At 58.3% G+C, this 27,985-nt stretch overlaps 10 protein-coding genes and 1 non-coding gene across 11 annotated transcripts; 4 read left to right on the top strand and 7 right to left on the bottom strand.

Annotated features, from left to right (window-relative positions):
* Nucleotides 1-2,348: 2,348 nt before the first annotated feature.
* On the top strand, nucleotides 2,349-2,710 carry D7B24_001824 (uncharacterized protein; the record flags this gene model as incomplete). Its single annotated transcript, XM_028636043.1, has 3 exons — nucleotides 2,349-2,385; nucleotides 2,445-2,573; nucleotides 2,637-2,710. 3 exons carry the CDS (start codon nucleotides 2,349-2,351, stop codon nucleotides 2,708-2,710), a joined length of 240 nt encoding a protein of 79 aa, XP_028497805.1.
* Nucleotides 2,711-3,883: 1,173 nt separating this feature from the next.
* Nucleotides 3,884-4,384, top strand: D7B24_001823 (uncharacterized protein; the record flags this gene model as incomplete). The annotated part of the gene is made up of 1 exon (XM_028636042.1): nucleotides 3,884-4,384. One exon carries the CDS (start codon nucleotides 3,884-3,886, stop codon nucleotides 4,382-4,384), a length of 501 nt encoding a protein of 166 aa, XP_028497804.1.
* A 367-nt stretch (nucleotides 4,385-4,751) lies between these two features.
* On the bottom strand, nucleotides 4,752-6,293 carry D7B24_001822 (uncharacterized protein; the record flags this gene model as incomplete). The annotated part of the gene is made up of 1 exon (XM_028636041.1): nucleotides 4,752-6,293. One exon carries the CDS (start codon nucleotides 6,291-6,293, stop codon nucleotides 4,752-4,754), a length of 1,542 nt encoding a protein of 513 aa, XP_028497803.1.
* Nucleotides 6,294-8,082: 1,789 nt separating this feature from the next.
* Nucleotides 8,083-9,645, bottom strand: D7B24_001821 (uncharacterized protein; the record flags this gene model as incomplete). The annotated part of the gene is made up of 3 exons (XM_028636040.1): nucleotides 8,083-8,815; nucleotides 8,901-9,391; nucleotides 9,460-9,645. The coding sequence occupies 3 exons, from the start codon at nucleotides 9,643-9,645 to the stop codon at nucleotides 8,083-8,085; spliced, it is 1,410 nt and encodes a 469-aa protein (XP_028497802.1).
* Nucleotides 9,646-10,969: 1,324 nt separating this feature from the next.
* D7B24_001820 lies at nucleotides 10,970-11,041 on the top strand. Its single transcript has one exon. It is a non-coding gene; the product is annotated as a tRNA-Glu (tRNA).
* A 1,355-nt stretch (nucleotides 11,042-12,396) lies between these two features.
* D7B24_001819 (uncharacterized protein) lies at nucleotides 12,397-15,307 on the bottom strand (the record flags this gene model as incomplete). Its single annotated transcript, XM_028636039.1, has 2 exons — nucleotides 12,397-13,158; nucleotides 13,211-15,307. The coding sequence occupies 2 exons, from the start codon at nucleotides 15,305-15,307 to the stop codon at nucleotides 12,397-12,399; spliced, it is 2,859 nt and encodes a 952-aa protein (XP_028497801.1).
* Nucleotides 15,308-19,906: 4,599 nt separating this feature from the next.
* D7B24_001818 (uncharacterized protein) lies at nucleotides 19,907-20,557 on the bottom strand (the record flags this gene model as incomplete). The annotated part of the gene is made up of 1 exon (XM_028636038.1): nucleotides 19,907-20,557. The coding sequence occupies one exon, from the start codon at nucleotides 20,555-20,557 to the stop codon at nucleotides 19,907-19,909; it is 651 nt and encodes a 216-aa protein (XP_028497800.1).
* A 1,681-nt stretch (nucleotides 20,558-22,238) lies between these two features.
* Nucleotides 22,239-22,583, bottom strand: D7B24_001817 (uncharacterized protein; the record flags this gene model as incomplete). Its single annotated transcript, XM_028636037.1, has 1 exon — nucleotides 22,239-22,583. One exon carries the CDS (start codon nucleotides 22,581-22,583, stop codon nucleotides 22,239-22,241), a length of 345 nt encoding a protein of 114 aa, XP_028497799.1.
* Nucleotides 22,584-23,068: 485 nt separating this feature from the next.
* Nucleotides 23,069-23,833, bottom strand: D7B24_001816 (uncharacterized protein; the record flags this gene model as incomplete). The annotated part of the gene is made up of 1 exon (XM_028636036.1): nucleotides 23,069-23,833. The coding sequence occupies one exon, from the start codon at nucleotides 23,831-23,833 to the stop codon at nucleotides 23,069-23,071; it is 765 nt and encodes a 254-aa protein (XP_028497798.1).
* Nucleotides 23,834-25,368: 1,535 nt separating this feature from the next.
* D7B24_001815 (uncharacterized protein) lies at nucleotides 25,369-26,200 on the top strand (the record flags this gene model as incomplete). Its single annotated transcript, XM_028636035.1, has 2 exons — nucleotides 25,369-25,862; nucleotides 25,921-26,200. 2 exons carry the CDS (start codon nucleotides 25,369-25,371, stop codon nucleotides 26,198-26,200), a joined length of 774 nt encoding a protein of 257 aa, XP_028497797.1.
* Nucleotides 26,201-26,238: 38 nt separating this feature from the next.
* On the bottom strand, nucleotides 26,239-27,073 carry D7B24_001814 (uncharacterized protein; the record flags this gene model as incomplete). The annotated part of the gene is made up of 2 exons (XM_028636034.1): nucleotides 26,239-26,540; nucleotides 26,668-27,073. The coding sequence occupies 2 exons, from the start codon at nucleotides 27,071-27,073 to the stop codon at nucleotides 26,239-26,241; spliced, it is 708 nt and encodes a 235-aa protein (XP_028497796.1).
* Between the last annotated feature and the right edge of the window lie 912 nt (nucleotides 27,074-27,985).

Here is a 27,985-nt window from a genome sequence, read left to right as displayed (position 1 = left end):
TGGGGGGGGGATACATTCCTCCTTTCCATGGGGGGGGGATACATTCCTCCTTTCCATGGGGAGGGATGCATGGTACTCAGTCGTCAAGCAGCAGCCGCTGTGCATGTCCTGATCTCCCACTAGGGCTGTTCCACGCTTGTACTGGTAGCCTTGCTGGGCGAATCGCTTCGAACTCGTCACAAAGGGAAAACCGAGAGCCGGAGCATCGGGGTACAGATGGACTCGGAAAGGAGTCGAGAGAGAAGCCCGCCATCAAATGTCAGGGTCATCACGAATGGGGCAAAAGCCTCTCGAAGCTTCTCGAACGGAGCTTCGCGCAAGCATTGCAATATATCTCTGCAAGAAAGCAGCCACCTGTGTTGATGGCATTGTCGTAGATGGGCTGGTAAGTGGAGTTGAGCTGGTCAATCATGTTGACTGATGGTGAGTACTACAAGATAGTGACCGGGCCGGAGGTTAACGTATGGCCAAGACCAAGCGCTGTGCCTCTCTGCATGATGGCAGCCTCAAACTTCTCGTCAAAGCCGACGAGATGATGGCCAACGCTAAACTTGCCCGCTGACTGTTCCGCAACGGTCAACCCAGCCTACAGTTGATAGACAGCGAAAAAGGGCTTGTCGATGGCCACCGACGAGTTGACGAGATATCAGATGTTGTATCAAGAGTCAGTAACGCCGCCAGCCGTTCAGTCGCTACCATGAATCCAGTCGAAGATGGGTACATCATAGCCAGGCGAGACGCCCAATGGCCGAAAGTAAGCCAAGGTCAAGTAGTATGTCAAGGGCGTCAGTGTTGTGCACGCCACTGTAGATTCTGCCTCGCACCTTGACCCGTGGTCGGTTATTTGGCAAATCATGCGTAACTCACGTAGCTACCGCTCTGCTCTTTGCATCTCGAACATAGCTCCAGGCGGCAACCAGAGATTCGGAATGCCTCAGTCGCAGGTTGCCGGCTGGTGGCTGCGCAAACGGAACGCCAAGGAAGGCATCTTCGTGGAACTCGGGAGATGTATTCCTCTGAGGGTCCAATTCAGAGCGGTTGCGACAGACGCGTTGCCGTATTGGAGTCTTGGGCAGTACTCTCGAAGGCCGTCACTACAGACAGCGGTAAAGCAAGTCGCGACAACAGCCAGGCGGATGGAGAAGTTTGCCAGAGACATTTTGTCTCGCACTTGGAAAACGAATCATGCACGAAGATGTCGACCACACAATACTAAGGCCTCAATTGCAGTCCGCTCTGTATGCTCGTGGCTGAACGACGATCGGCTCAAACACCGGCCTCGTACCCGGCACTGCATCTCGTTGCGGTTTGGCCGATGAACGCCACAAGTCCCTGTGTTGCGTCCGGCACTCAGGGCGGACTTATAGATACCGTGATCGGTGTCGTCAATTTGACTCTGAGTCTAATGATGCCTGCGGTGGAGATGATCAACGTCCAATGGACTATACGTCGGTTCAACATGTCGTCCCGGCAATTGTCTTCAAACCGACGCGGGCGACTTGCCGTCAACGCTGGCAGTTTCAGCCCTTGGTTAAGGTAGAAAATTTACCACGAAGCTCTCGCCACATACACGGGACACGAAATCGTCCCACAGTCGGCCTTGATTGACCGCCGCTTTGCTGGCCCTACCCAGCTGGCGCGGCAGTCTCCATAGGCTGTCAGTTCATGCCTTATCCCATTCGATTGGACAAAGCCCGGGAGCTACGTATGCCTGCGCGATCTTGACAGCCGAATTTATGCGTCGCCAGCCCCTTTCTCTTATCCATGACCTCGACCAAAGGGCTAGGTAAATAGTGAAGGCAAGGGATTGTGCGCAACGGCGCTGCACGAGCCCAACTTCATCTGTCTGATGCGATACATAGTGCGGCCAAAAGGTCATGGCCTTAGATGCCTGGTACTTTTTTTGACCCTGATGCGAGTCGGATCAACTGAGGCAGACGTGCGGTTTCATCGACAGTGGCCGAATGGTAATAGTACACCAGCTGTGGTTACGTAACCAGCGAGTGTCCATCGTCATTTCGGTCAGCATTGCGCCGTAAACTTTCCTCAACGCTCGATTCCACTTGCTCAGCGCGATGCGATCACACGTTCACACTCATCTTTCAAGACCTGCCCTCCAGAGGCGCATTGTCATACCACTCTGTCAAACGAGATCTTTCTCTAAAGCGAAGGCGCAGTTCATAACTAAGAACGAGAAGGGAATTCCATCATCGTCCGAAACCGAGATACGAATCGGTGAGCCGCACCAAGCTTTCATCTATATCGAACCGAAGCTCGGGGACATCATCAAGTCTTCAGCCGTGCAGCAGACTGGGACGAAGAATGCACAGCATTTAAAGAAGCTTCCTATGGTGTTCCATCACGGATTGCGCCAGTTTTCCCACAGTCTGTCCTACCTTTCATGTCACTGAATCCCACTCAGCCCGATTCCTGATATGTGCTAGCTACCGTATCCTATCCCCGAGTTGAGATTGCTCGGGATCTCCCCCGCCATACCACGGGCGATACGAGTCCAGCGACGCTCTGGACATCCTTCAACTGGCATGCTCTGACGCTTGACGGCTCTCCTGAGGGTACGTGGTTTCCTGCTTGTCGGCCCATTGCTGCTACAGCTTGGATATCTGACTCTTTTTCAGAGGAATTCGAAAAGCTTTCGCGGGAATCAGGAGAGGACTGGAAAGAATTATTGGAATCGCTGAGTCGGACGTAAAAGCCCACTCTTCTTCCAAGTGCAGCGAGTATTCAATGGGATTCAGCTTGGAAGCGGTAAGGCTGTATGCAGAATTGGAGGCCCGGCAGCTGCTCAGCTAACAAATGGCCGAACGCGAGGCAAGCGGAGGTTATGATACCTTCCTCGATTCCGAATTTCTTTGTTCTAGTTGTTTTTGCTTCTTTTCTGTTTCTTCTTTTCGCCTTGTTTTCGGCATGGTATGATGGTTAGCCCTGCCATTCTACTCTCGCTGGTCACCTCCGTTGCCTTACAACAAGACTTTCCCTCGGCGCAGACCATGAGATGCGCGTTTCATCTCGCGCCAGGCTTTGTCGGCGAAAGGCGCTTCCGTAAAGGCGTCTGGTTGCCTGTGATGGGGATGTTCAAGAGATATGCAGCTTTCTCGATAAGTCCCTCCGGGAGCAGGACGAGCCCTCTCCATAATCATTGTGGCAACCGAAGGACAGAAGCGTCGGTGGCCTCTATGTTGGCATTTGTGCTGGCTTGGATCGCTCTTCAACTACATCTTCGATGTGGTTCTCGGGCGACAGGGGGTCGTTTTGATCTGGGGTATTGTCCTGTAGGAATTTTAGTGGCGATTGATCGACGCGGGCAATTTTGGGGAAGCACGAGGCAGACATAGAAGTTGAGCCGAGCACGACCGACGGCGGCGTTTGCCTGAATTCTATGGTCAATTAATCTCGCTGGTTACTGTCCGCGGGCTGTGTTTGAGGACGACAGGAAGGCAGCCCGTCAGCTAGAGTTTCCTTCCAGGCCTGGCTTGTGCCAGAAGCAACGCCCTGGCCGAGGCAGATGCTACCGTTGTCATTCTGCTGTATCACTGAGTTGCCCTACCAAGTTCGCATAGCTATTCGCAGTGCTTGAAGTTGGCTGGGTTAGCTACTGAGATTGGGGATATCCGACTAGGTGATTGAACCTCCAGGGGCATTTTTCAATTCTGGATAAAAGATCGCCAGAAATGAGATAGTGAAGATAAAAATGAGGCTTCCTGAGACAGCATCGCATCTCATTGAGAGGTGACATCGGACCAGACGGCTGCTCATCACGTGCAACTACCAACATGAGTCAGCCATTCCATCACCAAGCATCACATCACTCACTCTTCTCAACCTCCCGAATCATCACAACGTCAAGCAAAACAATCACAGCACCATGTCGTTCCACCTCTCCAAAGAGTCGCAGACGGCGCTCCTCGCGACGACGGCCCTCGCGTCGACGACAGCAGCAGCCCTCAACCTCTCGCTCTCGCTCATCCTGACACCGCGGCTCCTCGAGCTGCCGACACCGCTCATGCTGCGCGCCTGGCAGAGGGCGCACGCGCGCACAGAGGCGCCGCTGCCGCTGTCGACGCTCGCGTGCGGCGCGAGCTACGCGCTGCTCGCGCACAGGACGGGCTCGCGCGCCCTCGCGGCGGCGGCGGCGCTATGCCTGTCCGTGCTGCCGTGGACGCGGCTGCTGATGCGCCGGCGGCTCGACGCCGAGATTGCGCGGCTCGCTGACGAGGCCAACGCCGCGAGGGCCACGCAGGAGGTGAGCGCCGCGCAGGAGGCGAGCGCCAAGTGGCTCGTCGACCAGTGGGGGGTGTACAACCTGGGCCGGGGGGTGCCCGTGCTGGTGGCGGGGGCGATTGGGGTGTTCAGCCTGGTGTTGTGAGCGTGCGCTTGGCTCGTATGGATGGATGTGGTCGTTGGGTCGTTTGGCCGTTCAGGAGTGTTGGCTTCTACATGACTTTGGTGATTTGGACTTGGCGGCTTCTTGTCATTTCGTCTCCTCATTTCGTCTTGTCATGTCTGACTGACTGCCTGTCACAGTCTCATGGCACCATGTAGACGTTATCAAACGGGCATTAGGTAAAGGGTATCATTTTGTCTATATCCCGCCATCTATGCAATCGTACACCATTTTGACTACCCGTCGCTCAAAAATCAAATGCCAGTCATTATAGTGCCAGCAGACGAACTGTCTGTGGTCGAGAACCGAAGATAAGAACCGAAAACAAAAAAACCCGGAGAAAATTCTCTTACAGGTCATAGCGTCCCTTGACGAGGTCGACCTCGGACAGCTTGATAGGGCGTCCGCGGAAGATGGCCTTGTGGACGACGAACAGGACGAGGAAGAGGAGCAGCGAGATGTAGGCGGCGAAGAAGTCGCTCGTGCTCCAGTCGATGAAGACGGTGAAGCCGTTGGTCAGCAGGATGAGGACGATGAAGAAGAGGCCGAACCACGAGAGGTAGGGCTGCAGCGGCGCAGTGTAGGGCAGGGTGGCGCGGTCGATGCCCTGGAGACGCAGGGCGGCCTGGAAGCGCAGGTGGCAGACGCTGATGCAGGACCACGAGATGAAGCCGGCGACGGCGACAATGTTGAGCAGCCAGCCGAAGACGACGCCGCCGTCGGCCGACAGGTTGAGGAAGGCGAGGAAGCCCATGGCGGCGGTGACGGCGACGGCGTAGTGCGGCGTGCCGTGGCGGTTGGTGCGCGTGATCCACTGGGGCGCGTGGCCCTCGGAGGCGAGGGCCAGCAGGATGCGGCTGCCCGAGTAGACGTTGGAGTTGGCGGCCGAGAGGACGGCGGTCAGGAGGACGGCGTTGATGATGTCGGGCAGGACCTTGACGCCGGCGCGCTGGGCGGCGATGACGAGGGGCGAGGCGCTGGCGTCCTTGCCGCCGGACAGCAGGCGCTCGTCGTCCGAGGGCACGAGCAGGCCGAGGAAGAAGACGGTGGCGATGAAGAGGCAGAAGATGCCCCAGAAGGTGACGCGGATGGCGCGCGGCACGCTCTTGGCCGGGTCGCGGCACTCGCCGGCGCCGATGCCGACGAGCTCGGAGCCCTGGAAGGAGAAGCCGGCGATGATGAGGACGGACCAGAAGCCGACGAACTTGCCGGTGGCGCCGTCGACCATGTACTCGACAAAGGGCCCCGGCTGGCTCCAGTGCTTGAAGCCGATGTAGCCCTCGTCGCCGACGCCGGCGTTGACGCAGACGGCGAAGATGATCCAGCCGACAATGGTGACGACCTTGATGGAGGAGAACCACATCTCGAGCTCGCCGAACCAGCGGACGGGCATGTAGTTGATGGCGGTGAAGACGACCCAGAAGACGGCGATGAAGATGCCGACGCTGAGCGACGAGTTCCAGTACTGGATGATGAGGCCGGCGGCGCAGAGCTCGAGCGCAAAGGTGACGGACCAGGAGAACCAGTAGGTCCAGCCCATGGCGAAGCCGAGCGAGTGGTCGCAGAAGCGCGAGGCGTAGGCCGTGAAGGAGCCGGCGACGGGGATGTAGGTGGCCATCTCGCCGAGCGACGTCATGACGGAGAAGACGACGGCGCCGATGAAGGCAAAGGCGAGCAGGGAGCCGACGGGGCCGGCCGAGGTCAGGGCATCGGCGGTACCGAGGAAGAGACCGGTGCCGATGGTGCCACCGATGGCGATGAACTGAAGGTGACGACTCGACAGAGTACGCTGGAGGCCGGCATCACCAGTCTCCAGGTCCGTCTTGGGCTCGGCACCGGGGCTCGGCGGGGGGAAGGCCATGGCCTCGGAGGTGTGGGGGGTCTTTTCCATTGCGGGGAGGAGGAGGAGAAGGAGGAGGAGGAGGCGAACAGGCACTGAGCAACTGGCTAGACGATGATGAAGTGTGAATGATGTGGGATCAAGCGTGGAGGAGGACGAGGAGGCGAGCAGGCAGGGAGGAAGCTATTATGTACATCGAACAGCAGGACATGGTACGATGAGTAACAATGGGCAATGGGTAGAGGCCGGGGCCAAGTCGATCGAGGCCCACCGGCGGAGGACAGGCGACCCACGGCCGGGGCGAGCGCGGTTCGAGCTGCATGAAGCAGAAAAAAATAAGGACTTCCAGAGGATGATTCAAAGCTGACCATAATCAGGTCTCTACGGCTTGGGTCGAGTATCATAGACGCCGGCCAGCGTAGGTGGCGCGGGTAGCACCGGGCTCACCGGCCTCGGGATCCACAAGACTCAGGATTCGGAGCGACAACAAGACAAAAGAGGCAAAAGACGGGGACATTTCCTCTCGAGAATTCGGACTGTCCGCCTTATGTCAGCGTCCGATCCATCTCCGGTCTGTCTCCGTGCCAATGAGAAGCTGTCGAGCGCCGTTGACCATGCAGAGAAATTTTCTCGAACGAACTGAGGCTGTCTCCCCCTGGTCGATGCTGGCTCGTCTCAACCTGCCGTTAGGGAAAACTCTGCACGCGGGACCCATCGGCACGTAACGAGAACCATTTTTCTTGCTTCCTCTGCAGGCCCATCGCGTGTGGATCGGCCAGAGTGCCGCGCTGTCTGCGGCGGCCCGCGTGCCGGCCTCGTCAATTCCTGCTGTTAGCGGCATTTTTCGGGAGAGGCTGTACCCGCTGTAGTGTAGGCGCCCTTGGCTGCTGCTGTACTGCTGCTCTACTATACTCCTGTTGCACTGCTACTGTACTGTATGCTCCCTTGACTACCATGTACATCCTGCTGATGGCAACGATGCTTCCCGTATATCGTCTTGGTTCGTGCAAGTCTCTCAAGATCTTGGTCTTACGCTCCCTCCTTAGGCTACAGCGCCAGGTCAGACGCCCTGCTGAACACCAGCTTAAGTAGTCGACAGGGAAACGGCCCACCAAAAGAGAGAAGACCCCAGTGTGCCAGGACATCAGCGCCGAACTATGCCTCGCTGATATGTAGTGAATGTACCGAGAGCCATTCGGTGGGCCATGCTTTCTCTCGCGTGCTGGAGCTGTCAGTCACACCAGGGCGAAGACTGCACGCGCCAGAGTCATGGCGCTGTTGATCCGCTCCCACCATGACTCCTCTGACTCTTTTTAGAGAAACCCACCTCGACGACGGCCGAGCTCCGAGCTCGCAACGCACACACAGCCGCTTGTCACAGTCTTTTCCTCTGTTCACCACACGGTCGAGGCCTTCTCCCGGCCTGCCAAGATGTCGCGCTTCATCTTGATCAGGCCTCGTCGTCGGAAATGATCGGTCTTGGTCTCTTTGATGCTCCATCAAAAATCGACGCACTTGTCGCCGTTTCCTTTTTGACTCAGACTGGAGCGAATCCCCTCATCTCCCCCTCCTCGGCCGAGCTGTCGGGCCTATTCTTGTTTCCAGATACCTAGTTCAAAGCGCTACGACCCAGGACCCAAGACCAAGGACCCAAGACCCAGGACCTGGACCCAAGATCACTTATCATGACCGTCACTTCTTGCTGTCAAGTATTTTGACTTGTCTCGATAAGCCTTGGGCAACACAGATCACCAGATACCAAAGGCATGCACATCTTTCCGTGAAGTGCTGGCCAGCGGGTGAACCACTATTCGTATCATTACTATCAGAACGACCACCCTCACATCCCCCCCGAGCTCATCGACAGAGTCCTATTGTCTCGTATGGGATTCTCCCGTATGACGATTCGCACCTCACGCGACGCGCCCTCCAGAGCGTGTGCCCTTGATCCATCCCCTCGGGTCCGCCTCTCGCTCTCCTCCTCCTCTTCCCGCTCCTCGTCGCGCGATCCGGCCCACCCCCTCGGGCTACTGCCGGCCCTCGACTGCTGCTCTAGATCCCCCCTCACCGGCCGCAGATGCTCCATGTCGTCGCCACGTCCCTCCCCCGCGCCGCCACCGCTGCTGCCCCGCCGCGCAAAGTGCTCCATCTCGAAAAAGTGCGCCGTCTCCCGCGGGCCCACGCCCCACACGGCCCGCGGCGACGTGATGCCGGCTGCTGCTGCTGCTGTTGTCTTGGTGGTGCTCGCCACGTAACCTTTGTTACTATCCTTGGTGCCTCGTGTCACGCCCTTGTCTGCCTTCGTCTGCGTGCCCGTGTTCGTGCCCCCACCCGTAGAAGGCGACGAGAACAGGTTGAGGCGCCGCAGCAGCGCCTTCTCGCGCGTGCCCATGCGCGGCTCGTCGACGGCCCTGGCGCCCTGAAACATGGCGCGCAGCACGGGGATCGAGGCGGCGATGATGGTGACGGCGCTCTCGGCGGCGCCCCAGATGACGAGGTCGACCGTCTCGATCATGTCGCTGTCGCCAATGGCGTGGAGCGTCGAGATCTTGACAAACGACACGATGCCGGCGCTGGCTCGTCAGCCGGAAGCACACGAAAATTCGCAACAGAATACGAAAAAGTAAAAAAAGTGTTGCGGGCAGGGTGAGAACGTACAAAACACCCATGCTCATGGCGATCAGCACGCCGAGCTTCTCGCGGCGCGTCAGCTCGAGCCCCCAGATCATGCGCCACGGCAGCAGGGCGAGCAGCACGTCCATGGCGCCCGAGTAGGCGGCCGAGACGATGTTGTAGTTGCGGTGGACGTGCTGCGGCCAGCAGGTGCCCTCGACGGCGACGGTGCGCCACGTCTTCTCGACGGGCGAGCACTGGACCCAGGTGATGAGCACGGCGCCGCCGAGCACGAGGTTCATCGACACGATGAGGAACCATATGAGCCAGCGCATCCACCGCTCCGACGCCAGCCGCTGCAGCGTCAGCGCGAACGACGTCTTGCTCCACGCCGCCGCGAGGATCGAGAACGACCCGCTGAGGTTGCCGTGCAGGAGGAGCCATGCGAACGTCGCCTGGTCGATGTTCCAGCTGTGCTTGCCGAGGTCGAAGCCGACGGCGACGGTCGTGAACGACGACAGCAGGATGAGGGCGATCTGGCACATGCCGTCAGCGACACGTTTGACCGCCACGATACGAGCAGTTCAACAAAGACAAAACACACCCAAGCCGCGATCAGAAAGTGGTCGTCCAACCAGAGCCCGCGCCGGCGCGTGAACTTGCAGTACAGCCGCAGACCCAGGAACAGGCCCGACACGGCCGTCAGCGACCACACCGTCGCATTGAGCCGCGGGCCCAAGTCGTCGTCCGGCAGCTGGTCAAAGTCAAACGGCCTGTTGTCTTCGGCCATGTTGCGCGCGCGTGTGTGTGTGAGAGAGAGTCAGAGTCGACGTCGTCTAGCCTGTGTTTTCTTGGTGTTGGGCTTTTGCTCTTGTGTCAGCCCGGTCCCCGTCAACAGGAAATCCGGTAGCGAGACGACGCAACGCACGATCAGTGGTCACTGATCGGATGGGAAACAACGGACAGCGGGCAGCGCGGGGTGTGGAGGAGGATCTTAGAGCATATACATTATAACAGCTCGTCGCAAAGAAAGGGCATCAGCCGGGCGCAAAGGGGGAAAGCGTTCTCTTGCGTCAGACTGCCCTCGATCATCTCACATTAAACATGCCCAACACAGAACGAGAAACCGGGTAGCATGCACGTTCGGACAGGAGGGAAAGCAACATGTCAAACAAGCCCTGGTAACGCCCCCTCCTCCCATCGAAAGCGCGCGCGAGCCAGCACGCATTGGAGGCAAGGGAACCTCGAGATCCGCTTCCCCTTCCAGACAAGAAAGGGAATATTAGAGAGGAGCAAGGCGAACAGGTCAAGGTGTCCCCGGACGTCACGTCTCGCTACGCCGCTCCACATCCCGCAGCATCGCGACTTGGGTCGAGGTCGAACGTCCGAGCGTGGCGGGGGGCCGCAACAGGCTTTGTGTCAGGATGGCCTCGCGGCAGGGGTCTCGAGGGCCTCGCCAAGATCGCGCAGTCGAGATCCAGACATGCTAGTGCAACCTCGAGGTCCAAAGCGGGAGCCACATCGTCGTGATGGCGGCCCAATTGTCACCCTCTTCACGTGGCAGAGGCCGCTGGATGGTCGTGGCGAGCAGCGATCCCCCGTCCATTCCGTGTCCGTCCCATGTAGATCGATGACGCGCGTGTCAAAGTTATGACATGTCAATTGACGATGTGCGACGGGCGATGGACGAGCGCCATCAGATAAAACCGTGCCTCCATCTTCTTTTGTCCACGAGCTGTCCCTCTACACGCCATCACCCTCTGCACTCACTGGATCGCCCAGGAGAAAGTCCAGACCACGGCATCCCATGTGCCTCTGCCATTTTGCCTTCTGACAGCCTTGACAGCTAGAGCCGCTGCAGGGGGCGCGGTCAGTGCGCCGTGGCTGAACTTGTTCCAACATCAGCTGCTCATGTGGGATGCGAAGCGAAGTTGCACGGCATGGGATGGCAGCTTTTCGGATCAATGTCAGATATCTTTTCCATAAGACACACGAGCCACCGATTGTGTTCGATTCCAAAACACATGGGTCAGCGCGCCGCGCGAGTCGGGACAGTATATTCGGCGAACTCAGTAAAGCCAACATGAGACGATCAATCTCGCCGATTCTCAAGGTCCGAACTGGTGTAATGGCTAACATTTGACGCTCTCACCGTCAGGCTCAGGGTTCGATTCCCTGGTTCGGAATCTTTTTGCTTGTCTGCGCATCTGTTTTTGCCTGTTGTGCTTCTCCATCCGACTGATTGCGCATGTATGGCCTAAGCCTCCGATAGTTCTTCCCGTCGTTCTTCTTTCTCTCCTGATGTTTGGCGAGCCTGACTCCTTGCTACTCAGCGCGATTCCTCCAAACCTGGCGTGCCTAGTAGACGCAGCCTGCAAGACGATGCCGTCTGTACCCGCATCGCCACGAAAACAAAAAAACACGAAGCCGAGAAGCCAGCAACCGCAAGAAGCCCAACACCCAACCCTCGTACCCACGGCCAGGATTTGCCGCGAAGCCCGAAAAAGTGAAACCCGAAAGGCACCAGCTGGCCCGGTGAGATGCCGCCGGTCCCCGACGCAGCGGAGCGCCCGGGATGCATGCCCGTGGAGCAGACCAGGGTACACCAATTGTCGATCACTGCGCGTTTCGACAAGAGAGAGAAAGAACAAAAAAGGGGGAGCCCGGCAGTTGAACGCACAGCAGCACGACGGAGGCTGCGCATTTCGGGCTCCGGTGCATCCTGAGAGCCAAAGAACAGGGGGGGGGGGGCGTGAGGGTTACCAGGCATGCCGCCACGACCGCTCGTCAAGGTCTCTCGGCGTGCCCTCTGTTCTTCCCGAAACATGCCATGCTTCGTTTGCCGCGAAGCAAGAAGAGTGCTTTGGATGCCGTTGACGCCTCCCCTCACGACTCGTGCATGTGGCTTCGACGGTCGTTTCCGCCTCTGCACGTATATCGAGCATCTAGCTTGCGAGAGAACCTCTCCCTTTGCTGCTCAAATCTCCTTGCCAGTGACCGAGAATTGTCGCCGTGCATGGACGCTGGGACCTATGCTGGCGCGTGTTCCCCAATATGGACAAACACCTACGTGGTGGTCCGGCCCACCTTGTGTTGAGAGTTCTCCGACCAGTATGCTTGTTCTTTCATGAAACTTGTGCAACGCTTGTGTCAGCTCGCCTGTCAGCTTCCTGGCGTCGTTCGGGGGCACGCCGGCTCTCGTTTCCTGATTCTTGCTCAGCTCACTCTCCAGAGCAAGGCACAGCATCATGATGCGCCAGGCGATGACATGCCGAAAATTAGTTCATGGTCCGAACATGGCAGTATATGCTTGCTGGTTATATTCACATGTATAGTAGTAACACGGCTAATGCGCTCCGCCCCCATGTTCACCGGCAAGTCAGGCCAAACGCCAGTTCCCTGAGCTCCAATGCATCCGGATGACCAACTCAATGTGCGCCAATCGTACCCAAGCGTTAGCTGTGCCGCCGCCGCGGCATAGTGACAAAAGAAACGTCCATCGCGGCTCCTGGGCACGAAGAATGCTCATCCCAAAACGCTCTTACAAGGCCCCACTGGCCCTCGGCAGCACCAGGTCCAAGTTTGGACGCTGGATCTCCATGCTTCTGCTAGGAGCACGCGGTGCGCCAGGCGTGCGCGGATGTGCCACGTTGACACGTCCGCCACGCTCCATAATACTCTCGGGGCCTTCGTCGGCCGAATCCGAGTCATCGTCCCGACCGTCATAACCGTAGTCGGCCAGTCGTGTAAAGTAATCCGCCAAGCCATCGACACTGGGAGTGCCGACGACGACGTCGTACTGCGGCGGCGGCGTCTGGGCCACAGTGTTCACCGCGGCCGGAGGCGGTTGGTCCTCGTCAAACGCAGGCGGGTTGTATGAGGGCACGCGCAGAAGGTGGATAGGGCGTGCCGTCATGTCCGATACGTCGATTGGCTGGTTTTGAGAGGTAGGGGGCGAGTCCCTGCCGTTTCCAGTGGGATTCGGGCTCTGCGTGTGTGCCGATGTGAGATGAGCCGGCTGGGGTGGTGCTGGCATGGCGTCGAGGCCAGCATCCGCCGACGGCAACGTGCCGGTCGACGAGTTGGGCGACGCCTCGATGGCTGATGCGTCGGGGCACCCGCACGAGGTTTGCCTACCCTGCGAAGGATCAAGACCTAGACCGGTGTACTCGGGCAGCGACGTGTTGGCCTGCGTAGCCCTGCAGTTGAGGACTGTGAATGGCGAGTCGATGCTGATCTCGAAATGTCGGCGGCGCGTGCCAGTAGGATCTTCAGGGTCGAGGCGGGAAATGCGCATGACGATCTACACAACATTGTTAGCCATTGGATGTGACATGACAGTGGAACAGGCTTACCTTGATCCAGTGATACACATTGACGTTCTTCCAGCTGCAGTCGGGGTTGAGACGCAGCTCTTTGCTCTTCGCCATCTGCTCGCACGTCGGAACTTGCACGTTCATCTCAATCTCTGTAGAGCCCCAGTAGCTCTCCAGCCCCAGGTCCAGGTCGCCGAGCAGGTTGTCCGACGGCTCAGGCAGGGGATGGGGCATGGCATTGTGCCTCGAGGCTTCCACGGACCGGCGCATGGCGGCAGCCTGACGAGCTTCGCGGCGTTCGCGGGGGCTTAGCTCGCCGCCACTCAGCACGCGCACGTCGGATGAGGCGTACTTGGGGTCGAGCGGCTTGCCGGCGGCCTTCTCAAACAGCAGAATCTTACGGCCAGGATCCTTGCGGGTGACGCGACGATCATTGGTCCAGTACTCGATCGACTCGGTGCAGAAGACCTTCAGCTTGTGCACCTGAACCTTGGCAAGTGGGGTCAACTTGAAGGCGATGGGAATCTTGGTGCCGATGGGGAAGGACTTTCCAGAGATGATGATGTCGTAGTGAAGCTGATCCTCCCACTGCCTGCTGATGGAAATGGGCTCCGTCATCTCGAGCGAGAGCTGGTCAGGCACCCGAACGATAAACACCTCCTTCTGGCCGTGGAGGTTCGGCTTGAAGGCACCCGCACGTTCAACCGTCGCATGCAGCTCCCACTTGACAGAACCGTACTGGAGCTTCGTCGTCTCAAGCTGGTGGTGGTCGATGGGCAGCTCAAAGTTGTATTCGTAGGTGCCAGGGTAGAAGACCTTGTACCCTTTGGCCTGGGCCGAGTTGACGCCCATGATGTCACCCTTGCCGAAGCTTCTCGACTGATTGGACTGGAGAGAAAGACGCTTCATCTCTTTCGCGGTCAGACTGTTGCGTGGCGTGGGGTTGTTGGAGTTGTTGGGTGAGCGGCCGTTGATGGTGAGGTTGGTGTTGGAGGAGTTGTTGGAGCTGTTCTTCATTCGGTACGTGCACTGATTGCCATACTCGGTTTCCCAGCCATCGTTCATGGCGTTGAAGAAGGTCAGCACCTGTGTTCGCAGAGACTCCTCCTCGAACATGTCGATCTTCATAGGCGGGATGCCTTCCGGCCACTCGGTGCGCGCCTTGCCCAGCAGCTTCAGGCTGATGCCCTTGATTTTGACATTTTTCGTGACCGACAACTGCAGCTTGCCGCGAAGCAGAGCAGTGCCGCCTTGGCTGTCTTGGCGGTGGCCATCGTGCTCGAAACCGGAGAGGAAGATGTTGGGCTCTGCCACGAGGATGGAGCACGAAACACCACTTCCAGAGGCGATGGGCTTGGGCACTTCAGAGACAAAGGAGGAAACGGCGTTCTTGGCAGAGCGGACCGAAGATACGCTATGCCTGTTGGATGCAGGGTTGTATGGAGAGATGCCTGGGCGCCTGCCCTCGACCAATGCGGCAGTACGCATGGCCATGTCGGTGTTGCTGAGCTCGGGCTCAACGGGCTCAACGGGCTCTGCTGGTGGTGGTGGAGGATCTAGTTGCAGGGGCTCCTCGTTCCGGCTGTAGATCGACAGGCGGTTCAGAAAACTGCTGCCGGCAGTGGAAGGCGCACGACTGATGGGGCGTGACGGTGCCGCAGACGGGGTCGCGGAGGTCGTTGGCGAAGAGGCGGTCACAAAGGTGAAAGGAGCGAGGAGCTTGTCAAAGGTGGCTTTGGTGAGAGAATCCCGCTTCGATGCGCGCTTCTGCTTGGCGGCGTCCCTCGCAGCTTCTCTGGCCGCTTCTCTGGCAGCCTCCTTGGCCTCTTTCTGCTGCCTCTTCTCCTCGAGTTTCCTCTTGGCCTCCTCCAGTCGTCGTTTGTCCTCGGCGATTTTCCTCTTCTTCCTGGCTGACGGCTCAGGTTTCGGCCTCAACTCGGCGGGGACGAAGCCTGGCGGATAGGAGACGATGTGGATGGCACGGGTACGGTGCTGCCGGGGGCGGATCGGCGGGTTGGGCAGCACAGTCTGTGAAGTGGCGGCGGGGGCGAGGTAGCTCGGACAGTAAAAGACACTGCCAGAGGTTGATGCGCTGATCCAGTTATCGGGTCGGCGTGCTCGTCGTGTGTCTATCATGGCGGTGGGTTAGAATGGAGGAAGGCTCGAGGAGAAATGCGAGGGCACAGTGACGAGCATATAGAGATGAATGTGCTTGCGTGATCGACGTCGTTGCCGTCTCGTCGTCACTCAAGAAGAGCAAAGCAAAAGTGTCGATCGAGAAGCCAAGCAAGAATGACACGAGAAGGCGGCAGGTAGTTCAAGTAGTGGGCAGCGTCCCCAGACTTTTTGCCCACACTGGGAAGCATGGATCATGGAGAAACGATAGAGGCTAGACAAGGGGATTGGGCGACAACAACAAATGATTGGCATTAGGTTGGGTTATGCGCTGGCAGTAGGGAAGTGACGGTATCCACAGGATCCAGGGGGCCCAAAAGCCGGTTCGAGGATTTGCTGTGTGCGGGACGCCAGATCCCAAGGGGAATGGGAGGAAAGGGGGGGGGGAGGGGGGTGAGATGACAGGGAAGGGGGTTGATGAGGTTTGGGTCCAGGAACAGGGTTGGGGGTGTTCGTGATGTGCGGTGTTGGGCTCCCAGACGCTCAGGCGTTGGACCGGCGCGATGGCGGGCGGTGGGTGCGAAGGTGAGGCGAGGCGGCGGTGGCAGCGGATTGACATGATGGGACGGACCCTGAGGAGACAAGGCAGTCCACGATTCACGGTTGACGATCCACGGTCCACGGTCCACTCGGTCCAAGCAGCCCTGAGAGGTGCGGTGAAGGGGGGGGGGGGAATAGTTTCAACCTGGGAAAGGGAACATGTGAGGCGTACGAGGAGGGCGACTGAATCAATGAGAGAAAAGGCGCGCGCGCACGTACCGAAACTGAATCACATTCCTCGGAAGGGGATGGATGGATGGCAGGGCGACGAGGGGGAGCTGCTCCGAGATGAATGGGCGATGTAGATGCAGAAGGAGGAGGAGGAGGAGGAGGAGGAGGAGAAACAGAGGGATGGACAATGGCTTTCGACTTTTGGTCCAGATGACGGTCGTCTTTGATGGGCGGAATGGTCGGATGTTGCACGGAACGCGACTCGTGATGGCAACTATGGTGGTGTCAGGCTGGCTGCGTCGACGAAATAACAGGCATAAGGTCAAGGCGGATGGGTATTTTGGCTTTGGTGTCTCAGGGCGCAGGGTCACCAGCGAGAAGTCGCGGTGAACAAGATGAGCATGCGACTCGATTACTCGACTAGGTGACGATGTGCAGACTGAAAGAGAGAGAGAGCAGTGGCAGAGGATGGGGGGGGGGAGGGTGGCCAGAGTGTGGGGGGAGGGGGCGTGTGGGCAGTTTGAGCGTGAGCGGCGGCGGCGGCGGCGCCTGCTCTCAGTTAAGGTACTTTGCCTTACCTCGAGGTGCGTGCAGAAAGTGAGTGCTTGCGTCCCAAATTGTACAGATGTACTGTCGTGTGAAAGGGATGGCAATTTCCGATCGTCGACGACGTCGAGGGAAGGAGGAAAATTGGCCAGGAAGATGGATCGAGGGAAGGTGGGTTGTGTTGTGTTGTGTTGTGTTGTGTTGTGTTGTGCAATGGCAAGGCGGGCGGAGAAAAGAACGATGACGGGTGTAATGGTATTTTGTTCAATGCTACCCCCATTCATTCATCCATTCACTCACGCTCTCTCTCACTGGCAGACAGACTGGAGACGGGCAGACAGGCCAAGTGGAAATGGGACAAGAGCAAGATGCCAAACAAAGTACAGCGGCCCCGAGTAGGAGACCCCCCCGGTTTGGGATGGAGAGATCTGGGTTGTTTGATGATTGATGATCGGCCCAAGTAGGCACTATGACGTTGGGACGCAGCAGCCCAGAGTGGCCCCCCCCTCGCTAGCGCCAGGTTAAGTAAGCGCTATGGCCTTCCGTCAGTGGACGAAGCCCTGTCTACGGAGCGTAGCGGTGGGGGATGCTGGCAGCGGCGGCGGGGATCAGGTGGGGATGCATTCGTGGCCCTTGGCGCCAGAGGCACAGGTTCTGTAAAGTGCTGGCAATGCACGACACTCCAAGCCTCCAAGACGTTGGCCTCGCAGGCTTTATCCTCTTGTCTCCTCCCGACTTCAACGGGAACCTCTATACGACCCTAACACCAGCGAGGCAAGCAAATTGAGTCGAAGATGCCATGGATAGTCAAACAAGACATGTCCTCGACCGAATGACGCCTCCTCCAGCCTTGCCCGATTCGCAAAAGCCCATCAGCAGCCGAACGCAAAACTAGCTCCAGCCCAAACACCTGCCTGCCGCGCGACTCATGTCGAGTGACCACACTCCATGCACGCTCACCAGGAGAAATACCGGTATTTCAATGAGCGAGAGAGAGAGAGAGAGAGAGACAGGCTGCGGCCTGGCAATGCCGCATGCACACCCAAACACCCCTCCAAGGCACCACCCTCCAAGGCCCCCAAGCGCGGCACAGCGCATTGGATGGAGAAAAAAGTCCAGGCCCAGGCCCTGCGCCTGATGATCGTCACGGCACACGGCGAGCCGGGTCGCCAGTGGAGCATTTCTTGTTTTCCCTTTCTTGTTTGGCGTCAAAGTCTTCCTTCCATCGAGCTGCCCAGGGACACGGTTTTGACAAGAAGATATGCTGCCAGCTTGGCGGGCGAGGCGGTCACACGGTTAGTCAAGCCCATATCGACTTGTCAGATCCGCACATCTCGATTGCGTTGGGCACCAGCATTCGCTAACGAACTCTGGCGCCGTTTGCAGGCATCCGAAGACTTCCTCCGCCTCAACCGACCAACCGACAGCCTGGTTGACCGCTCACGCACGACAGACATGGGAACCCCCCTTCCCCGCCGCTTATCACAAGAGTCCCTTCTTCTCTGTCATCCCAATTCAGACTCAGCCTCGCCAGGATGACCCGGCCGGGCCGGGCGCGAAGAACCCACAAGCATGAGTCGGAACAGTCACCACGATGCCAAACAAGCTCTCTCACCCACCTTGGTCGCAATCCATGTGGGCCAAGCCGAGCAGGGGACTTTATTGTACTGCGCACCTCTCATCGAGTCCCCTAGGGTCGCCCTGGATTTTGGCATGTGCGAGACCTGGCCTAACCCTGTCCAGCCTGCAGCAGAGACGCGACGACCCCAACGACCCTGGAAGTTGCAGGTCGCCCGACTCTCGTGACCCAACCTGCAAGAAAGCAGGAGACGACACTTTCCACACGCGCAGCAGAGCATCTGCAGGATGGTGATGCTGACAAGGCCAGGTGACCCCCTGTCTCTGTACCACACTTTTCCCAGACAGCTCGCCGACTGCCGCGGACCAACCTGTTTCAACGAGACGCCTGCATGCCACTACCATCAATAGCACGTCCGCCACCCGCTACAACATGGGCCCCATTGCCCAGTCAACTTGCATACGCGCATACGTCCTCTTGGTGTATCCCCCTTTTTGGTCCTGTTCAGGGCACCTGCTGCTCCCCTTGTTGCTTTCTCGTTGAAACATGCGCCCAGGAAGAGACGACGCGTGTCTGCACCTTGCGCTCTTGCGACCATGGCGAGGATGCGGCCAGGCCAAGTACGCGCGCACTGCGTCCCAGGCCCACGAGTGCATACTGGTCCAAGCGGGGGATCGGAAACTCATCGATCGTGATGTCATGGCCCCAATACGTCCTAGCGCTCCACCATATTGCCCAGATTTCCAATTCATGCCATTTGGGCACTTGCAATCTTTGCGTGGCAACCAAGGACGCATTGGCCATTTTGCCATCATCTTGGAAGAGATGAAACGCAAGCCCACTGCATGGAGGGAAGGGGTGGCAAGCTCATCACGACGACGGCATCTCCGAGATGTTTACGATCATCGTCACATCATGTAGTCGGCCCAGGATCCTGTCCATCTCCCGATCAACGGCCGATCACGACGCAGGTCTCTTGGCACGAGGCCAATGGGAGTAACACCGATGATACCGGCAGATGGTTAGGACGACAGACCACTGAAGAAAAAAAAAACCCCAGTGTGCCCTTTTCGGCGTCAAGCGTAGACCCTTGCTGGATCGGCCAAAAAAGCTCCGATGCCGCTCCCGTGACGAATGCAAAAGAAGCTCACCCGTGGTCAATGACGGCCGCCGTCGTCGGCAATCGTCTGGCGTACTACCTTAGCTCAAAGGATTCTGCGCCGGGCTCAACGGCCCTATCCGGACAGAGCGCCCCTTGCCGCACAGCCGGGGCACGCCAGCGCCCCTGGGTTCAAGCCATGCGATGTCGTCTAGACTTTGGTATCAATGTGACACAGAGCAGCGGCAGCTACTGCACAGTCGAGAGCGGCCTCAGTGACATCACAACTTGTGCGGCTGCTGTCGTCCTGGGCAGCAATTTCTGTTGTGTAGGATGTGCGAGCTGAACAGCTGGCCGGTGCAGCCGGGGTGGCCTTGCCGGGTTCGGCCCTTGATGCTGACGGTGGACTAGATCTATGGTGCTGGCATCTCCCAGACTCGTACTGCAAGGCCATGTGGCAAAGTCTGATGGAACAATTGTCATCTGTCTGTGTAGGGGTGAGGGGCATTGACAGTTTTCTCTGCCCATTCTGATATCATGGCCTTTCGAACAACGCATCGCCATGACAAAGAGCCCATGGGGCTCAGCCCAATACCAAATCCCTATGGTCATGACGTAAATATGCTCACAGAACGGCAGCATCCCTCTCCACTACCAGCGACGGCGTTTCCGCAGGCTCTTCCCTCCTCCGCCGAAAGCTATCGTAGATGAGCTCGCGCGTCGCGCCGAACGTGAGCTGTAGATCACCCTCCACACCCGTGACCCGTCCCGACCTGATCTCCTCCTCCGTCGCCCACACATAGGCATCGTGCTCGTGGGCGTCGAGCTGGACGGCGAGCGATCCCGACACGCCGACCTCGAACGCAAACTTTCTGTAGACCCGCTCGCCCGTGCGGTTGCCAAACACATTGCCCGGCGCTATGCCGTCGCCCTCGCTCGCGATGCGGATCATCTCCGTCGCCAGGAGTCCGGCTTCCTCCCAGAGCTCGCGCGCGCAGCTCACGAGCAGGCTGCCGTCCGGCTCGTCGGCTGCGCCGCCCGGCGGTTCCCAGAGGCCGGGCATGCTGTCGTGCGCGGCGCGCCGGAGCAGCAGGATGCGGTTCTCGGCGTCGAACACCATGGCGCACGTGGCGAGGCCGTCGTGTGAGTTGGGCGGGTAGTGCTCCTCGAGGTAGGCGGACACGGAGCGGTTGAAGGGGTCCAGGCCGGCGGGGTACGCGATGCGCATGGCCGGTGCTGGGCTCGGCGCGTGCTCTGCAGGCCATGGTTCTGCCATGTTTGGATCTGGTGGTTATGGCGTTGTGATGAAAATGGTGCGACAAGCAAGATAAGGTACTGTGAGGCTGTTCGTGATGGGAGGATGGCTGCCTGGTCACGGATGAGTCATCTGGAAGCGAGTGCTCGATCTCGGCCGCACCACCAATGGCCAGGAATGCCCCAGCCAGCGACGTCAATTCGCAGCACTGAGAATCGATGATGCGAGCATGGCATCGTTCGGAATCTCGAAATGCTGCCGACACACGGGAAGCCTCGTGTTTCCAGCCGTTGGGTCCTCACATCGCCGTCCTGTTGTGCGCCGGTGCCAGAGCTGCTGCTCTAATGGAAAGGGGCAATGCTCTGTACCCGGTTTCTGCTTGTCGACGCTCGATCATCAAGGGCACCAGGCATGTTTCGATCAAGCGTTGCGCCGTTGAGGTCCCCCGGGCCGAGCAACGACTGCATCTGGCGAGGCCGCGAACAGGGGATGGAGCCCTTTGGCACGCAATCTGGCCTGGAAGGGCCGGCCTCCTCGGCGGGACGGATTCCTTGACAAACAGGTGCAAGAGCCCCTCGTTTCACGCTCACGAGGTTTACTCAACTGGAAAAGAACCCCGGGCCCTCCAATCTATGTACGGCAGAATAGCACTGTTATGTCACCGACATCGCAATGTTCCTGTCTACTTGTTCGCACCGAGCTGCTCGCAGCAGGCGAAATGACCAGCCTCGGGGGCCATGCTAGAATCGTTCTCGACGTGCTCGAGAGACGTGCCACTGCCTACTAGCCAGGTTCTATGCTGCCTCCTGAAATTGCAACTGCACAGCACCCCTGGGAGAGATGGTCACCTTCAATCTGCTCGTGGTCGTACTTCCGGGTTGCCTATCTGAGAGCGTCGGAGCGCTGAACACCCTGATGAATAATGTAAGAGCGCGGAGTTGAACAGAGTAAAGAAGTCTTCCGTACGAGGCCGCAGGGAATACATGATAGATATAGGGGTAGAATGTACCTAAATTCTGGTCCTTCGCTACCAGCAGGGCCCTCCGTAACCGTTATCGACGTTCTCGTAGTCCCTAGTCCCTGACCAGCCCCCTGTTCCATGGCTCCGGGAGGGCCTCCTGAAAGTTGTCAAGCCGGCCTCGGTAGAGTGACCTGCCTCCCCAGGCAGTTCTTTGGCCACCGTTGACGAGGGTTTGTTCCCGGCAGGGATAGTGAATAAAAAGTGCGGAGAACATGCAAGTGGAAACTCGTACCCCGGCTTGCATGGTTCCCTGAGCGAGGATGAACTGGTCAGCAGTTTCCCCTATGCTGGATCGAGATGGAGGATAGACGGGGCGCAAGTCGACGTTTAGAGTGTGATACGACCATAGAACTACCATCACGGCTCCTGGGCCTCCGATTTTCTAGCCTACTGCCGACTTGCGAGGTGCCTGGAACGAATATCGTAGAGTTAGCCAAAAGTCGGTCGTCGCAGGGTTGGCGTGTCTGTCCTGGTCAAAGTAGCAGCACGTTCAGGGCCACTTCGTGCAAGTATATGTGATACGTCTTGAGCACCCCCTCACAACCATCCCGTAGTTCTTGCACCATATCTTGCCTCGTATATCAGAAAATCCAAATTGAGTATAGACTCGAACGACAAGCCCACGTATCCGCATAGATCAAACCCCCTCCCATTCCTACCCAGGCCGAGGAAGAACACACCTCAGCACCCCGCCCCATCAGCAGGCACCGCTGCCACCTCTCCCGAGCCCTCGAAGAACATGTTGGGCCGCGGACACCCCCAGTGCCGCCCAGGCTGGTAGCCAGCCCCGCCCCTGTGCACCCACTGCTCGGCGGCGCCGCTGCTCGGCGGCGTCTGCAGGTCGACGCCGAGAAGCGCGAGGAGGCGCCCGAAGAGGGTCTTCGGTGCGCGCTTGGGCTTCCCGCGGGGGTAGAGGAGACAGTCGAGGCTGCAGGGGACGTCGTGCTTGGAGTCGCGCTTCTTGCGGACGAGGAAGAGCGTTCGATTATTTTCTTCTGGCATGGCGGCGTCAGGTGTGTTGTGCATGGTTGAATTGGTATGTCTCGAGCTGTCATTTGAAGTGGCCTTTGACAGGACTGTACCTTTCAAATAGACAAAGAGGTACTAGACTTCTGCTGAGGTGGTGATAGAGTTGCCGGCTGGGTGTGAATCGCAGCACCCCAAAGGGCCTTTGATTCACCCAGAGTCTGAGAAAATGGGCTCCATCATCAAACAAAAGTCTACTATGTCACTGCGCTGAAGTCGCGTTGGGCTATGGTGTAATTGTACGGACTGCTACTAAGAGCTACCTAATCTTGGCGGAACCGAACTGGCAAACGTGTGCTGCCGCGCCAGCAAGTCAATAAACATGTATGCGTCCATCCATAGCCCATTCCAAAAGGTCAATTGCTGGGTATAACGCCATTGCGAAGCCACTCGACGGGTGACAATCTGAAAAGAATACGAGCCGCCAGCATCTAGTTCCTGTCGCGACGGGCCGATCGGCCACGACCGCGACCCTTGTTGCGAACCTACTTGCTCTGGCCAAAGTTGTAGTCGCCGACGAGGTCAAAGGGAAATTCGGGCTTAGGGGCGTCATACGTGCCGACGTTGCCGTTGGGGAACGTGAAGCCAATCGAGGGGCGACGCACGCCCTGGCCGCCCATCTCGGGGTAGTCACGACCGCAGTTCTGGCAGTCGGGAATCATGCGGCAGACGTCGCAGAAGTCAGGCTTTCTCTTGAGATAGAGGATAAAGAGGTGACAATTGCCGCAGGGGTACAGCAGGCGACTTCCACGTTCCTTGTTGAAAGGAGCAAGATCGGGGACAACGTCTTGCTCGTCACAGGGGCCATCATAGGTCTTGGGGCCATTGCCGTTCTTGACAGTGCTCTTTTTCTGTAGACGCGAGTTAGCAGGCCACCTTGTTGGCCATGTTTGGATGTTCGGGGTACTTGCCTTGGGGGACGATACAGGGGTCACGTGGTGAACAGTCTCGCCCTTGCCAGGACTATCATCGTAGATGCAGTAGGAAGAGCCAGAATTGGCGTACTTGGGATGGCAGAGAGCAGACGAGTGAGGAGTGCCGTAGGTGTTGCCCTTGCCGTGCTGTCCAGTGCAGTGCGCGTTGCCAGCTGCTGGAGCGTCAGAGGCGACGACAGGCTGCTTGTAACCTGATCCAGCAGCTTTGTAACCGCTGCTGGTGCTGCCAGGGGCGGCAGAATCGGGAGCATAGCCGTCCTCTGGGCCCTTTGCGCGGGATCCAGAGTACGGAATGGTGTAGGGAGCACCAGACATGCTGCTTGCCTGGGATGAAACAGTGAGCACCACGCAACGCGGGGTAGGAAGTCGATGGCGACGTACTTGTCAGAGAAAGAGGAAAGTTCTTCCGTGGTGTCTTTGATGGGATGGCTTTGATACTGAGTGCTACACGCAGTGTTGATGATCCTTGTTGGTGTAGGAGTCTTAGGAACTGATCGATGAAGATTTGATGAACGTGCCGATGGGGTATCACAGAAGGGAAAGAGGATGAAGGACGACAGATAGACAGAGGTTGAGAGCCGGCAGCCAAGTCTGTGAATCGAAGGAGGAGACACACCAATAAACGAAGCTCGCCTCCACCTATACGTACTAGCGCCCTTCGCGACTGCCGTCTTGCTACGTTGATCACGACTGCAGCCATGATCGTGCTTGCCATTCTGTTGGGCTGATACTGTGGACGGTGGTGGTGGTTGTCTCGTGACCTTAGGATCAAGGTCGGGGCGATAGGCGCCTCAGACGCCACTCGAATAGATACCCAGCCTCACATGCATCTGAGAATGAGTGCAGAGCGTCACGAAGGGGGACAGAAAGCAAGGCACACACACTGTTGTGTGTTGTCTCGAGGTGAGGCGACATGTCTATATGGAGCTTTCGCGTCTTTGTGTTACAGATCGTGCAGTGAATGCGACAGCGGTTTATGTAACAAACACTATTCAGGAACAGTCGATTATTCTCATGCTACCAAAGATTGTCGCAACTGATGCAATTCCTGTGCCCTTGTGTTGGGGGGTAATGGCTACCCTACCACGTGATGAGAGGCTGTGGGCTTGTACAATGGATAAGAACAGAGTTGTGACTATTCTCGGCTCACTCACAACTTTGATTTGATCTTCCAAGATTCACAGGCCTTGTCAGAGTAGGGATTGGAAAATGATCATGTCCGTTTGACGAGCGACTCGGATCTGCCCCTGAAAGAGGCCCAGCAAGAGGAAATACACAAGGCCCGCACCCCAGTGTCAGCATTCAAGAGACCTTTGAAATGAGGGAGAGAGAGCTTCAACTAGTATTTTGCCGATCCAACGAATAAGATGGCTGATTAGCAGCCTCTGCATCGCCGTGGTCCAGAATACCTACTGCCCTACTAAAGTCCCGAGGTCTCTCGAACTTGGGACTATTCTAGCCTAGTCAACCTCACCGACCTGACATGATCTGATGATGGAATTTTGGAAACGAAACAAGTTCGCGAAAATAAAATACAATAAGAAGCATATAGATAAAAAATGATGAACCCGACGAATTGCTGTAGCTCAATCGAACCGAAGCATGTCGTTGGTCTTCCACGTGACCGAAACAGAGGGCGTGGCTGGGCCGATCGCCCCTTGACCCGAAAGTGGCGGCCGGGCTCGCTTCAGGGGTTGAGGCACCTTTGACCCCTTGCGCATCGCTGACAGGTGACGACACCGATTGACCGCCAGACACGCCAATTGCATACCGGGCATGTCAATTCATCGGGGACATGTCAACGAAGCACGAGACATGTCAATTGATGTTCATGCCTATATTCAGCTAGAATGCCCGCCAATGACAGCCCCCTTTCGATCGCCGCCAACGTGGCCGGCATCGTGACGCTCGTCTTTGCCGTTCTGGCCGCCGTCTACGCGCGCATCAGCTACCTCCGCAACAGCGACGACGAGTACTTTCGCGTCAAGGCGTCGCTCTCCTGGTACAAGACCGAGTCCACGTGGCTCGTGGAGCTCATCAGGGCGGTCGGCGGCGACAGCGCGCTCGGCGACCGTCCCGCGTACCAGATGTACTCGTTCGTGATGGACGACCTCGTCAAGCTGGAGCAGCGCATCCTGGAGCTCGTCGCCGAGACGGAAGAGCGGGCGCTGGCGGGCGCCAAGGCCGAGGACAGCGGGTGGACGCTCATCCCGCGGCGCTGGGCGTTCACGACGACGGTCGCCATGGCGTGGCTGCCGGTGCGGACCAAGGCGCTCGCGCTGGTGCGGCAGCGGGACGCGCTGACGGCGAGAGTGCAGTTTACGCAGATGAGCATGATCTCTTCGTGGGTCCACCGCGGCCGAAACAGGGCATCCCCGATAGCAGGCTGACGACAGAAGCAGCAGGATCCGCGATCTCGAGCGCAAGACCCAGTGGAAGGAGGCCAGGACGGAGAAGAGCTTCCTGCGGATGCAGGCCGACATGGCAGAGCAGCGGGCGCAGATCCACCGGTTGGAAGACCTCGTCTACCGCATGATGCACCGCGACCGGGTCCGTCCTCGAGAAGAGCAATCCCTGGCCGACGCCATCCAGCGGCGGCCCTCGCGCCCGTCGAGCGCAAGCCCGCCACGTGGGCCGAGGCGACCGTCAGGCTCGCTCTTGACGCGGTCACGATCAAGATGAGCGTCTTGTGGCGTTTTTTTCTTTCTTTTTATTTATTATTATTTGATGTCATAGCCGCCCTGCCACAGGAATGCGGCGCAGATGACGAGGCTCGCAGCGGCCGGGCCCAAGGGCAGCTCAATGACGGCCCAGACCCAGAGGCAGCCCAGCGTGGGGGCCTTTTTCATGACGGCGAGGTAGCCAAAGGTGTTGGTGATGTAGATCAGGTAGCAGCCGGACGTGACGGCCATGGTGAAAAAGAGGAGCTGGCGGAGAGGATCCTGGTATCGGAGAGGCAGGCGCGGGACGAAGGCCGGCTTCGAGGGGTGGGCGTGGAGGACGTAGAAGAGCACAAGCAGGGCTGGTCGGGGCCCGATGGCGTCAGTCGTGGAAGGCAATGCCAAGCGGTCTTGAGGGTACACATGGGTCGTGGCTATCCCAAGCAGGCCTATGGCTGGCCGCATGGGTCGTGGATGGGAGGTACATACCGGCAAAAGCTTGCAGCGCGCGGAGGATGATGGCGTGCCAGTCAATGTCGATGCCGTACTGATGCTGCACGACGACATCGAGGGTAAAGTGCAGCATGGCGAGGCTGACGGTCCAGAGGAGCGAGTCCATGATGCGCTCGGCCGTGGGCGACAGCTCGCCCGTGCCGTCGGCGTCGGCGTCGGCGTCGGCATCGGCATCGGCGGCATCGTCTTCGTCTTCACTGTTGGCGGCGGGCGTCGATCTGGACGTCGTCTTGTTTCTTGGATCGGCGTCGGCCTGCTCGAAGAGGCGGCGTTCGCGGGCCATCTGGAGCAGAGTGTCTTCGGTGGGATCGGAGCGGTCGGGGTGGGCCAGCTTGATGGTGCCGGCGGCCTTTTCGCGGCGCTGTCGAGCCATCTTGCCCATGGTGTCGGAGGCGAGGTCACGAGAGGGGTTTGGTGGTGTGGTGGTGTGGGAGGATCCGGTGGAAGCTGTCGTTGCGTGAATCGGGATGGGGAGCTGCAGCTAGCTTGGCGGGAGAGGAAGCTCGCTAGGCAGGAGAGGCAAGCTGTCAAATTCGATGTTCCCTAGCTACCTAGCTACCAGGTGAGGTATCTGCACCCTACCTACTAGGTACCTACCAGGCTTGCCAGGTAAGGCATCCGTACCCTAGGTACTAGGTACGGCATCTGTACCCTAGGTAAGGGGCAAGGTATCTGTACGGATGTGGGCAGGCACCGGAGCAGGGACTCGCCATAGCGCCCTCGCTGTAATTTCCCCGGACAGCGCCCCAGCGCCTCAGCTCAATGCAGTAAAATGCAGTACAGTGCAGTACAATGCAGTAAAATGCAGCACAATGCAGTACACGGTACATGTACAGTGCAGGACGGCGATGCACCAACGCGATGCCAACCGATGCCAACGCGATGCCAACGCAAGGGTCCTAATCGCAAGGTGGCATTTCCGCCGGCACCTGCGCCGTGGTCCCTCCTCCTGCGAAGCGCCCCTCTTCTTTGCCTCTGCATTTGCCTCTGCATTTGCTTCTGCGGTCTGCTGTCTGCTACCCTCATCGCGCCATCCAGCCTTTGCTCGTTGCGCTTTGCTTCTGTCGAGAGGTACATCGCATCGCACGGCTTCCCATTGGATCATCATCTGCAGCCTTGTCATTGATCGGTCCTCTTGGATCATCTGCAGCCTTGCCATTGATCGGTCCTCTTGGAGCCCCGCCGCTCTCTCCATCGGCACCACAAATCACAGCATCGCGAGAGACGAACAACCCCGCCCCAACCCGACACGCCTTGCCATTCTTCTTTTTGCCTGCCGTCCGCTTGCGACACT

The sequence above is a fragment of the Verticillium nonalfalfae genome (assembly GCF_003724135.2).
Source record: "Verticillium nonalfalfae strain VnAa140/NRRL 66861 chromosome Unknown scaffold_14, whole genome shotgun sequence".
NCBI lineage: Eukaryota > Fungi > Ascomycota > Sordariomycetes > Glomerellales > Plectosphaerellaceae > Verticillium > Verticillium nonalfalfae.
This window is presented reverse-complemented; position numbering and strand designations above follow the sequence as displayed.